General features: G+C 46.6%; 1 protein-coding gene across 5 annotated transcripts in view; it reads left to right on the top strand.

Annotated features, from left to right (window-relative positions):
• Tbc1d22a (TBC1 domain family member 22A) overlaps window positions 1-13,768 on the top strand; it is a 274,856-nt gene that overhangs the window by 96,080 nt on the left and 165,008 nt on the right. For all 5 annotated transcript variants that reach the window (XM_021183325.3, XM_021183327.3, XM_029469434.2 and 2 more), the window contains exon 8: window positions 2,916-3,030. In XM_021183325.3, coding sequence (XP_021038984.1) covers window positions 2,916-3,030 — 115 coding nt within the window. The remainder of the gene's footprint in view (window positions 1-2,915; window positions 3,031-13,768) is intronic.

Here is a 13,768-nt window from a genome sequence, read left to right as displayed (position 1 = left end):
AGTCTGTTTCCAGGAGGCACATCCATGGTGCAAGGCTGCTGTACATCACGCCCTTTGGTTGATCACGTGTACTTCTCCACAGCACTTCAGTTTGAGTAAACATTCTGCACCTGGTGTGATCTCCTTACATCTGCTCTTTGCTAAGCTGACCCTGCCACCACAGACCATCCTGTTCAAGTGAGCATGCTGTTTCTACCCTTCTGCTCAAATTGCTAGAAAAATCCAAGGGTTTTTCATTGAGTTGTGGGCTATGGCCCCATGAAGAATATCCCCATTCCCCAGAATGTTTTCAGATGATATGACAAGGAAGTTCCAATAGATATTAAGTGACCAAGGGATCAGGACTGGTTTTGCAGTTCCAGCCACTGCCCATTGACTGCACGTCAGTCTTAGCTTATACTCCCGAAGCCTATGTCTGTGTGGTTCTAGAAACAAAGCTGTAAGGTAGAAATTTCAGGTCACTTAGTTCTGGTGGAATTAAGCTGTGAACAGCTGAGCTGACGGTGAGCTTTCCTTTGCTCATAAGAAACTGGAATATTTCTGGATCTTTCTTTTTCAAGTGCAGTATAATGACAGGGTGTGCTTTGTCACCAGCAGCTGGCAGAGGCCTGCTTTGAGGCTCCTTCAGGGGAGCACTATTGTAGAAACAGGAAAGCATTGGCCTCTTATTTGCAAATTGGGCTACTACTGGTTTGCCTTGTTCCTCTTAGGAAGGTGCTGGCACTATTGGGTGGTCCTGAGTCTGCCTTGAGTTCCAATGACAGAGGCTTGAGCTTAGAACCAGTCTTAAGAGCTCAGGCCAGCCCTAGTCTTTTCAGCCTTCTCAGGCCTTTCATGGTGTGTGCAAGGCACAGCATATGTCTGGTTTGCCTGTGTGGGTGTGAGCAGATGGAACTCTGCTTCTGGGTAGCTGTGACAGTCTCCTGTGTACGGGGTAGGGGTCGGGGGAGGGGCTCTGATGAAGTTCAGATTTTGAAGTGTGTGCATGAGTGCGTGCGTGCGTGTGTGCGTGCATGTGTATCGTGTATTTGTGTGCATGGGTCCCAGCTCAGCACTGAGTGTCTTTCCCTGATTGCCTCTGCTTTTATGTTTTGGAGCCAGCATGTCTCACTAACCTTGAAACTCTTAGATTCACCCAGGCAGGCTGGACAATGAGCTGCAGGGATTTACCTTCTCTGCCCTGCTTGCTAGGCTTATATGATTATATGCTAGGGATTATAGCCGCCCCTGGCTTTTCACGTGCGTTCTTGGGCAGCACTTTGACTGAGCTATGTCCCTAGCCTCTGAACTTGTTTGTATTTTATTTCATTTCAGGTTTTTGGTGGTGCTAGTGATTGTTGCAGGGCCCTCATACATGCTAGGCAAGTGTTGTGTTAGTAAGCTGTACCCCAGCCTCTGAACTTTGTTTAAATATTCATTTCTCTCTAGGAAACTGTTGACTGATGAAAAATGTATATGAATCTATATGCATGAGCGTGTCACTCACTCAGCAAATATTGAGCTGGCGCCTGCAGTGCTACAGGTGGTGGTGGCTTGTTAGTCACTTGAGCAGTGGGGGTGATTCTGTACTGCTGTGGGGGTGGGGTCTGAGTTTGCCAATGGTAGACTCCATGCCTTGGGATTAGAATCTTTGCTTGTCAAGGCTCTAGGCCTCTCCTTTTTAAATCCTGGGGTTCATGCGCTTTGAGAGCTCTAGACCAAGCCCAATCATGCTTAGGATGGTAGGTGATGTAGGAAGGGCCTGACTTCCCAGAGTGTGCAGCCATTGGGTTCTTCCAGATTTGGTGTACTTAGAGGTTCTGAAACACCTTCACTCATGTGAGCACTCTAGCACTGCCTTCCTCTGCTGCTTGCCTGAGTGAAGTCTGGGCAGAGCTTACAGTAAAGCCTGGCTTTGTCAGGCTTTGGAGCCCAGTTCCAAGCAGGAGCCACCAGAGAATGACAGTGGGAAGGAGGGAGACCAGAGAGTCACAAGGTAGGATATAACTGGCTCTTCTATAAAGATGGTGGGCAGAGAGCAGACAGAACAGAAAGGAGTGCTTGCAACTGGTCTCAAATACCAGCAGTTAAGCCAGAGGCAAGGAGAGGCCCTCAGGGCTGTGGGAACGAGATGTAATCTGCTGGGCTCTGATAGGGTACAGAGTGTGGGTGCTGGTTAGAAGAGGCCCCTGGGGCAAGGCCAGAGTTTGGGGAGACCTGGGCAATAAGCTTATGGATGAAAGGAAGGTCTTTAAGCCATCGGTGTGGGTATGCATACATACGTATAGGATAATGTGTAGGGTGGTGTCTCTATATCAACTGATAAGATTAATCTCAAGAGGGGAAATGGAGAAGAGTGAGCGGGATGAAAGATGGTGAAGAGGAAGGATCAGCCGAGCATGAGTGTCCTGAGGAAGAAGGAAGCTAGGGTATTCAACACAGTCATGGCTCAGGGTGCCTACATTTGTCTCCTTGGATGAAGATAACTTTCTAGGGAGTTAAGAAATCCATTTCCCTTGCTGGGACACGGATGCAGGCACATGTGCTGCATCCTTCTTTCCTTCCTGTCCTCCTTCCCCTTCTCCCTCTTCCCTGCCCACCCATCTAACATTGAGGAAAGAGCCATTGCCTGCCAAGCTCTGATTTGCTCTGTGTCCCTATGACCTACCTGTCTTCAAGGAGCCAAGAAGCGAGTGCTGGTGAAGAGCTGAACCCAGTGTTTGGTAGAACCACTATGGTGCTTGAGAGTCAATAAAAAGCTAGGATTGTTGAACTTCTGCAAAGAAACTAGAATTGATGTGTCTATGTGTTGTTGTGCCTTAGTGTTGGAGACAGTGAGAAATATTGATGGCATATATTTTAATTAAAAACGTGAGTGCATTTTAAATTTCTACCATGTTATTTCTTGTTTTACTGCCAATTCCATTTTCTTTCAGATTTTCGAAAGGATCTTGTTTATATGGGCAATCCGACACCCTGCCAGTGGATACGTTCAGGGAATAAATGACCTGGTCACTCCGTTCTTCGTGGTCTTCATTTGCGAGTACACAGGTAGGCACACACCATGACACCGTGCCTCCTGGATACCCAGTGTGAACGTCAGTGGATTTGCTGTGCTTACTAAATATTTACACCAGTGCCAAAAATTGTCTCTCAACATCACAGTCCTAACGAATGGCAGGGTGCTAGTCAGGGTTCTCTAAAGAGTCCATCCATCCATCCATCCATCCTTCTAGAAAGGGCATTTATTAGGCTTGTTTACAGGCTGTAGTCTAGCTAGTCCAACAATGGTTGTCTACCAGGTCCAAGAATCCAGTAGTTGTTGAGCCCATGAGGCCAGATGTCTCAATTGGTTTTCAGTAAATGCCTGAATTTTGAAGAAGTAGGTCAGTGAAGGATGGACTTGCTAGCAAGAATTAGAGCAAGCAGGCAAAAAGAGCAAGCTCCCTCCTTCCATGTCCTTTATATATGCTGCCAGCAGAAGATGTGACACAGATTAAAGGTGGATCTTCCTACCTCAAGATCCGGATTAAAAGTGGATCTTCCCCAACAGGGTCAACTAATCTGGACCCTAGGTGGGCTTTCAGAGACTGATCCACCAACCAAAGAGCGTATATGGGGTGGATGTAGGTTCCCCCCACCCCCACATGTAGCAGATTTGCAGCTTGGTCTTTATGTGGGTCCCAAACAACTGGAGTGGGGGGCTATCCCAAAAGCTGTTGCCTGACTGTGGGATATGTTCTTCTAGCTGGGCTGCCTTGTCTGGCCTCAGTGGGAGAGGAAGCACCTAGCCCTGCAGAGTCTTGATGTGCCAGGGTGGGGTGATACCTGGGAGGATGGCTCCACCTTCTCAGATTGGAGAAGGGAAGTGGGGAAAAGATTGTGGGAGGAGGTGACCAGGAGGAGGAGGAGTGAGCAGGATGTAAAGTGAACAAATTTAAAAACAAAACAAAAAAAAAGAAGTGGCTCTTCCCACTTCAAATGGTTTAATTAAGGAAAAATTCCTCACAGGTGTGTCCAGCTATTTGGGTTTTAGTTAATTCCAGATGCAGTCAAGTTTGACAACCAAGAGTAGCCTTCACTAATCCTGGAGAGGGGCAGTCTTATCCTGGAGGGCAGCTTTAGAAACCACCTTAAATCCGTACTTAGTCACTGTAGATATACTCGTAACTGACAGGATCCCACTTTAAAATAATATACGGGAGCAATGAGCCTGTTTGGGAGTTTGGTTTCTCCTAGTGGCCTCAGTGCACTGGCTTTCAGGGCTGGGTTAATGTGCTCGAGTATGACTAGTAGTTGGCTTTCAGCGTCTTCTGACCCTGACAGCAGTAGCGTTGTTTCATGAGAAGGTGGATCGCATGCAGACCAGTTAGCTGTGTGACAGGTAGACTGGGCCATGACTCAGAGTTCTGTATCTCCACAGTTTTTGGGGCGTGTGTGTGTGTGTGTTTGTTTGTGTATGTATAGGTAAGTTGTTTGGTAGGTACATGCCTGTGGAGGTCAGAGGACAATCTGTGGAAGTCATTTCTCTCCCTCTTGTATAGGGATATTGGGGATTGAACTCATTTTGCCAGGCTTAGCAACAAGTTTCTTTACTGAGTCCTCTTGCCCCTTTTCTTTCATTTACATTAGAGAAGCACATGTGTCCTTTTCTTTTGTTTACATTAGAGTAGCAAACCATAACATGACATCACCTGCTTTGAGCATTTTATAATGTGTCATAAGTGATGTGTGCACTTTCTGATTCATGTGGGAAAACATACTAAGCACATAGGATGGGTCATTCTTCGGTTTGAACATTGGTTTAAAATTGACACCATTTTTTATCATGAGACCACCTCTTTTATGGTACTGCCTTGTTTTTGTGTGGTTATAGACTGGAGCATTTCAGCCTGCAGTCAGCTGTAGATCCTTCCTTTTGTGGTCATCTGGAGAGATGGGATCAATCAAGGACAGGTCACCCTGAGGATGTCAATAGATCCAGTCAATGGGCTGCTTCTATCATAGGTCATTGCTAAGCAATGAGGGAGAGCTACTGTTTACCCCTTAGCATCTCTGTTCTCTCAGGACCATCTGAGAGGTAACAAGGGTGCTCCTGAAGTCTTGGAGCTGTAGGACCTCTGTCTGTGGCCCTCAGTCAATGGTGAAGTTCAGCCACATGCTTAGAGGATTGATGGTTCAGGCTGAATGGGCCATTTGATTAATGTGGTAAATAAGTTTGTTTTAAGTGCTTTACCACCATCTTATGTTGTAAGACCCAAGTGATTCTTAATGCATTTCCTGATCATTAGCAGACAGGGTGAGTAGCCATGACTGTGGTGTTAATTGTCTAGGAGAAACAGTGATCAGAGGAGGTAGGAACTATGCTCTGCAAGTCAATCTGGACCTGGGCTCAGAGCTGCTCTTGCAGGGCCTCTTCTCCCCTACTTGCGCACAAACACACACACAAGCAAAGATACATATGAATGTGCACACACACTAAATAAAAGTTGAAATTTTTTTTTTAAAGCTACAGGACTCAGGAAAAAAAAAGCCCCCCCCCCCCCCCCCCAGTGGAGGAGAGACTCTGGGCTCAGGAAGGATGGACTGGTGACCATAATAGTGTATTGGAGAGCTTTAGAGAGGTGGACTGTTCTCATAGAGAATGTCCTGAGCTGCTGTTGATTGGAGGGGATGAATGACCCAGGCTTGCTAACCTGCCTACAGTTGATATTCCTGCAGGCTGAGGAAAGGTCTGTGTATAGGCTGCAAGTCTCAGAAGTTTCAAGAGGAGCAGGTAGTCACTGCTGTGGACTAGCTCTGAGGAAGGCAGTTCTTAGTGAAGGACAGGAGAGGGTCTGCATGATCTTCAAGACCACTACAAGAGGCCACAGACATGGAGAGTTGGTTCAGATGGGAGGCAAGCAAGCAGCTGACCCCTTTGGCTTATTATAACTCAGTTTACATGCACCCTCCTGGGTGTCTGCCTTTTCCTTGTACTTGGGTCTGGGCAAGTTGGTGTCATGCTGTACACTATAGGAGTTTGGCAGCTCCGTTTGGATTGAATCCCTAAGATGGCTCTCTGTTGTGCAGTTAAGATCCAGAGCTTTTAAGCTCATGTCAAAGAAAGAGGGTCATCACTTTGGAACGTGCAGATTGGGGGGAAAGCATCAGTGGTGCCATCCTGTCGGGAGACCACTCTTTTGGGCTTTTTTCCTCTAGCTAGCTCAGGGGTCACTCAGGTTCCTGGGACTCAGTAGACGTTATCACGTGGGAGCGGGTCTGTTGTATAGGCAGCTAGTGGTCACTTGTGGGCGATGGTGATTTTGGTGCTCTGAGCCCTTTTCTGCATGCCTGTATTACTGCAGTTGGCAGTACCTGTGTCCTTAGTGCTCTGCCTACACCAGTAGTAACATAAGCTTTCTCTGTTGTATTGAGACATCTTCCTGCCTCACTCTCAATCCTGCCTCCTGCATGTGGTGGTTTGTGAGATAATGTCATATAATTCATGAACTCATTCTGCTGGTATTGGATTTTTTAAGCACCCCCTCCATGGTATAATTTTTAAGTAAATCCTGTACTTTTAAAACAGTCACTATCATATTCTGTCCAAGAATGTTAAATTTGGCTTAAAATTAAAAAGCATCAGTCCATCACCTTGGTTCACACATTTTCAGCAGAGGATGCATTTTAGTTTAAATAAATATTTTGGGTATAGGAGGGGGAAAAAAAAACCAACAACCCACAAAACCCAAAAAAACAAAGATGCATTCCCCCCACGCGTCTTTGCTATTTCAATTTAGAAACAATTTTGACCAGGCACTTTGGGCTGATACCTTAGGGTAATTGAATGTTGGTTGGCTGCTCGGGAGGAATGACGATGGCTGTTCTGTGCGAGGAAGACTGTCTCACAGCGGATTCTCGCTCAGGAGGTTTAATCTCAGGTTGATTTGATTCTGTATGTCATCTTCTCATAAATTACTCTTGAAAGCAAACATGGCAGGGGACTGGAACAAACAATGCATTTCCCCATGAGCATTAAGAATATTTATTTCTTTGTTTCTTGTGTAAGTCAGAACTTAACAGTACAGCTTGCTCTTAGCGTTGCTTTCTGGAGCGGATGTTTCTGAATATGGCTGAAGTATGTGGTGCTGCCAGGCTGTTACCACACTGCTTACCCAGGAAGCAGATTGCTGCCAGAGGACTGGACGCTGGCTGGGTTACACTCATGGTTGCCCCTCCAGGGTGCATTGCCACAGACTTTGAGGGACGGTGGTGAAAGGATGCTGCTGAGGCCTCACACTCAGCTCAGTTTCAGAAGTGTGTCCTCTCCTGCTGGCCTTCAGTCTTCCCTCAGTGTACCAGTCTTTCCTCTGTGTGATGTGAGCCTGGACTGCATGCAGCAAAGTTCATCTGCCCGGCTTCCTGGCGTGCTCCTCTGTGGGGAGCTGCTGCCACCGTCCACAGTTTGTTCCCAAGCCTGCAGCCTGAAGAGACACACTAAGGAACATCTGTGCACAGTGCAGCTTCTGTGGCCGTTGCCATCCAGGAGGAAGTGCAGACATGGCGTGAGCGGGTAGAGTGTTACGGACAGGGGTGAACCTCAGTGCCTGTGAGTTTACAAACATTTACAAAATGTCAGAGCAGTGGGCTTCTGCTGACAGATTGGAAAACAAATTTGGTCATAGTGTGGCCACATGGGCCAGAGACTGTCACTGGAAGGTTTGGAGTTTTTTTAGGCCTTGTCAGTGCACTACTGTATGTGGCAGCCACAATGTATGTATTGTGTGCATGCGTGTACATGTTTCAGGATTACCTGTCTCTTTACTATTCAAATACAGAGTCATTCAAGAGTTGAAAAAAATTGTTTAAAAAATTGGTAGCATAGTGCTTATCACAATGGGTAGGAAAACTCAGCAGAAGACCAGTGAGGGTCTGGAAGGTGGTGGTCAGCAAGAACCATGCACTTCTCGGCAGCACAGAGGACGTGCTCCTTTCCAGAGCACGGGCCACTTGCTTCATGCAGGACCAGAGCTAACACTGGGCGAGCCTGTGCAAATCAGGCATGCTGTGTTCTTCTTCACAGTAGCATCAGAGCAGAAATCAGTGAGCATCTGAAAAAACTGGAAACTTTAGAACTCAGGACACAAGAAGCCCCTGAGAGATGAAGAAGGTGAAAATAGATGCAGAACCTGAAGGTGCAGCAGGGCTCTACCCACAGTGGGCTGACCGCACTCAGATGCGGTCTCCAGCTGTTAGCACAATTGCTGACACTGGAACAGCAGACAGAGGAGGGGAGCAAGTGAAATGGACAGCAGGCCAGAGAAAGTCCCCACAGCTTTAGCTGCCCAGAGCAGGTCCGAGAAAGAGTGGAAGGGAGAGAGGGAGTCACTCAAGCAGGCAGGCGACACTGGGTGATTTCAGAGATACAGAGCACCAAGGGGATTTCACGAGTAACCCTGCAAAGTAAGTTCAGAATGGAGGAATTCTGTGCAAGGCACTGGTAGTCAACTGCATTGGCTGATTTGGTGTAGCCAGGCTGATGGTCAGACACCAGTGTGTGTTGCTGCAGATGTGAACTCCGTGAGTGGCATTTAAATCAGTTGCCTTCGACTAGAGCAGATAACCTCCAATGTATGGGTGGGCCTCCTCCTCTTGGGCACTTGAAGGCTGTGGCCAGAAAGAGTGCCATGCCAAGGAAGCAGGGGTTCTTTAAGTGTGTGCCTGAGTTGCTCTGCCCTCTATACCTTTAGATGTCAGGTTTGCTCTTCTCTACAGTCCCATCGGGCACTTCCTGGAAGTTGGTTTCTTTCCCTCCCCTCCCCCTTCTCTCATACACATATGCAGATATAACACACACCTATACCTTACATATATATGAAATTGCATTAGTAATCTTTAAAACAGTCCCATAACCCCAAGACAATGTGTATGATGAAGAATTAACATGCTTGTGTCAAAGAGCTTCTTAAACAGGAGAGGGAGGAACGGATTATATTTACCACTGGAGGCCCTTACTGCCCCATGAACAGAGCCAGGTGGGAGGCTCTGCCAGAAGAAAACTACACAGAGATTCCTTAACAAATGCTAGCAAGCCTGGTGTGGCAAAGTGGAGAAAGTATTCTGTATATGAGAAATGGAATTTATTCCATGACTACAAGAATGTTTCAGTGTATGGAAATCAATGTATTGCCTTAATCTACAGACCAAAGACTATAAAACCAAGTGATTATGTCTTCTGGTATAGAAAAAGGCAGAACCCTTTGGTGATAAAAATATTTCTTTTCTTTTCTCTTCTTTTCTTTTCTTTTCTTTTCTTTTTTCTTTTTCTTTTTTTTTTCTTTTCTTCCGAGACAGGGTTTCTCTGTGTATCCCTGGCTGTCCTGGAACTCACTCTGTAGACCAGGCTGGCCTTGAACTCAGAAATCCACCTGCCTCTGCCCCCAAGTGCTGGGATTAAAGGCATGCGACACCACGCTCGGCGATAAAAATATTTTACAAAGGAGTACTAGAAGAGACGGTCCTAGAACAGCTGGATATCTTCACAAGAAGGGATAAACCTTCTCGGGACAATAGCAGGCGGACTACAGACCTAAGTCTGAGGGGTCATGAGAGGCCAGGCATGGTGATGCACATCTTTAATCCCCTTACTTGGGGCCAAAGGCAGATAGATCTCTGAGTTGAAGTCCAGCGACTCTGTCTCAATAAGTAAGTAAGTAAGTAAGTAAAAGGGAAAAGGAGGCTTTAAGAGATGATGGAGAAGAGGAGTCAGCCATCACAACCTGGGTTAGACCATGATTTCTCAGGTGTCTTGCCAGAAGCAAAGACACAAAATTAAAAAGGGGGCTTTCTCAAATGAATAGCTTTGTATCGTGAACAATACTGTCAAGAATGAGGTGACAAGCCAAATAGGGAGAGTGTATGCAAATTGTAAGTCTGCTAAAAGTCTTCTGCCTGGTATGTACAGAGAACTCTTAATTCAGTAAGACGGCCCGCTTCAAAAAAAGGGCAGAATGTTTCCATGGACATTTCTCCAGAGACGATTTGCAAATGGCCAATAAAAATAGGTAAGAATAGTCACTGTCATTAATCATTAGGGAAGGCAAATTGGACCCAGCGAGCCAGCGCTTTATATCCACCTTAGAAAGGGTAGCCACGACAAGGGTGGCCATGACAAGGGCTGTGACTTCAATGTGAACTGTCCCCACAGGCTCATGTGTTTGAACACTTGCTGTCAGCAGTTGGCACCATTCTGGAAGGTTGTGGAACGTTTCTGAGGTGGAGCCTTTCTAAGGGAGGTGGGCCACTGGTGGCAGGCTTTGAGATTTTGTAATCTTAACCTACCCCTTGTCTGTCTTCTGCTTTTTAACTGCTGATATAGTGTGGGCAGAAGGCCCACTCTCCTGCCACCATGTCTTCTGTGCTGGTCTGCACTCTCACACTGAGCCATGGTAAACCTTGTAAGAGGCTTCATGCTAGGCATTTGGTTACAACAACAGAAATGCCTGAGACAGAGCAGATTTGGAGACCCAGGATGTGGATGTGGGATTGTCTGGGAATGGATGCAAGATCTCCTTTGGAGGTGTAAAATACATTAGATGGTGATTATGACTGCTTAATTTAGTGTGTATACTAAGATTACCTTTGAATGACCTAATTCTGTGGTATGTGAATTGTATCTCAAAAAGAAACTGGAGCCCCTTATTTGTGAGGAGAGATCCTAGTTTGGTAGTTTCCTAGTGATGGACACATGCATAGCTTCTTTTCTGTTGTGGATAATATACACAGTATTTGAATAAATGTATTCTCAGTTGCATTTGTATTCTTTTTCATTGTCGTATCAGAGGCACCAAGAATGACTGACTCATTCTTGGAAGAGGTGCCACTGAATCAATGTCTGCAGCCATTTGTAGATCTTGACAGCATTTACTGGGCGGTTTACCATAAAGATGACTGACTACATATTTTCCTCAGCCATTTGCGGGATTTCCATTTTCCCTTGTCTTTGGTGTGATCTAACATGATTGACTGGAGAGAGCTCATCTGTATGTGCGCTTACAGACATGGTAGTATCCTTCAAGGCTGCATGGCCCAGAGCTCAGACGCTCAGTGACTCAGAGGGTTAGGAGAACATCAGCAGTTAGTATTCTCTCCCATACTCACATTCCTGTGACACACACACACACACACACACACACACACACACCAGCAGCAGTTAGTATTCTCTCCCATACTCACATTCCTGTGACACACACACACAGACACACACACTGAGAGAGGGGGGCGGCGGCACATACGTGCCACAGAACAGCAGTGGGTTGGAACCTGGTGACTGCAGTTATCTGGTGGATGTGTGGCAACAATGTGTCAGAAGTCAGCATGTGACTGGTAGTCTCTTGGACATGGTACATGAGTGACTGTGCCCAGCAGGAATGCTCTGGTTCTGGGTTAGTAGGAAGTGGAAGAGTGGTCAGTGTGGGCAGCTTTGTAGCAATGTAGCCGCCATCTTGGTTGCCTTGTGGCAGCCTCTGATGGATGTTTCTGGGAAGGAAACCTGTGAAAGCTTCTTCTTAGGAAGATGTCAGGCTCTGAACTTGCCCTTGCCCTTGTGCTTCCAGAGGTTCCTGGCCTGTCTGACTTGGAGTCTGTAGTGACTACCCAGGAGCTGCCAACAGCTCCTCCTGAGGTGTGGCCTTGTTTGTGTTGGGTCACAGGCATTCCCCTGAGTTATGAGGTCCTTTCACTGTGTTCTGATTTGTCACTTTGTGTTTCAACTGACAACCTGAGAAGACAGATGTCTGCCAGCACACTGATGGATTGTTATGGAATTCTTATTCTGGTGTTATGATGCTTCATTTCTGGCTCATGTGCGAAGCCATTTGTGAGATTATTGAAGGTGTAAGTGCTTTGCGGATGGAGGCTTAACTGCTTTTATTAACGAGCTCACTTTGTCAGATGCTGTGCTAAGTGCTTAATTACTCTGCAGCCTGCATCCTTAAAAGCCTTGGGCCATGGCACCCTCTTCCTCATTGAGCACGTGGTGCTTGCAACTCCCTGAGGCTGCTAGGGTGCACTGAGCCCCTGGTATGGCCTGAGGGCCTCAGAACTCAAGCTTCATCCACCTTGGTGGACCACAATCAAGGGAAGCACATGACGAGGACTCAGATTCCTGGCATGGACGTTTGTTCGGTAGGACTCTTAGGCCGGGCTTGTGACACTATCTGGGGGTTTGTGCTGTAGTCTTGTCTCAGATCTAGGGTTCATGCTGCACTAGGAACATCTTCATGCCTAGTTCAGAGGGAGCCCTTCCTTCCTGTTGGAAGTGTTACCCTCCATGAAGCTTTGAGGTGACTGGGCCCGGAAAGAGCCTGAGGAGTGCTGCCTGCTGGGCTTTCTGTTGGTACCAACACTTCTTTTGAATCCTGCTTCCTCTGCTTCCAGGAGGTACTGAGCACATAGAAGCTTGCTTGTGCCTTCCCTCTTGATCTGTTAATGGAACGGAGGTTGGGGGAGGAGATGATATTGGTAAGCAGTGTTTGGTGGCAGCCATTGTCTTTCTCTCCCTGTGTTACTTTAATTTTCTGTTTCAACAAAGTGGAAATAAAATCACTAACTCAAAAGCAAACTAGCAAAATTTTTGTTCCTCATGTGAACAGGATCCATGACTTTGTAAAAAATGGTCTGGGGTTCCATGACTCTATCAGGACCATTCCCTCAATGACCTAGGGTCCTCCCACCATGCCTTGCCTCTGAAAGGTTCCGCTACTTACTAGTAGCCACCTCCTTAAGCCATGAATGATGGAGGGCAGTCAGCATCCACCCTCCAGCAGGCAGTGTCACATTGCATTTTAGAACAGCACTGCATGAGCATCCCTTCTTTCTGGTGTCTTCAGGTCAGATGTAATAGATGCCATTCCTAAATAGCTGACTGCTGAAAGGGGAGGAGGAGATGCAGAGACAAAGACATCCAGGGCTCACATCTATACATAAACCTAAAGGTGAAAATCTTGTGCATTGTAGAGAAAAGAAGGTGGCACCCTCAGAAAGGTAGTAAATCCTTAAAATAGGGAAAAAGTAGTGTGCTTAGGACATATAAGAAGCAGAACCTTATTCATTTGGAGTCATGACTCCATCTCAGCAGCTGAGTATGTGAGGAGCCCTGGGCAGGGTGGGGTTTGTCCACAGTGATTTGCAATTCTGAGATGGTTCAGTTTTAGTCAGGATGGTTGCTGAGCAATCGCCGTCCCTCTGCATCTATGGAGATTGGCTCCTGGGCCCCTGTGGACAGTGAAGTCTACAGATGCTCACATCCATATATGCATGCGTAGTATTTGCATGCAGCCTTCACCTCCTCCTGTAGACTTTAAACAGTCTCTAGATGACTCATCATACTGTGCATGTTAATGTGCTGTAAACAGTTGTTTTCCTGCATTGATCAGGGAATAATGACAAGAAAATGGCTGTGCCTGTTCTGTGCAGACAGAGATCTTGAGCTGTGATTTTTAGAATCCATAAGTGAGGGTCTCATGAATATGGAGGGCCGTGGACAGTGAGTGGCAGAGGGCTTGGCTCACTGTCCTGAATTCCAGGGAGATGATTGCTCAGGCTGTCTTACATCCCAGAGTGATTGGCTCAGGTGATGGGGTAGGGGCAGTCTTCCCAAATGGGCTTCTAATATTTTAGGTCTGGAACATGTATAGACTATGCGGATTTCCAGCTGATTTTCAGATTTGGAAATAGGTTCATGGTGCTGGAGAAATGGCTCAGTGGTTAAGAGCACTGACTGATCTTCTAGAGGTCCTGAGTTCAA

This window comes from Mus caroli, unplaced genomic scaffold (assembly GCF_978045245.1).
Source record: "Mus caroli unplaced genomic scaffold, Mus_caroli_1 scaffold_16, whole genome shotgun sequence".
NCBI classification, from domain to species: domain Eukaryota; kingdom Metazoa; phylum Chordata; class Mammalia; order Rodentia; family Muridae; genus Mus; species Mus caroli.
This window is presented reverse-complemented; position numbering and strand designations above follow the sequence as displayed.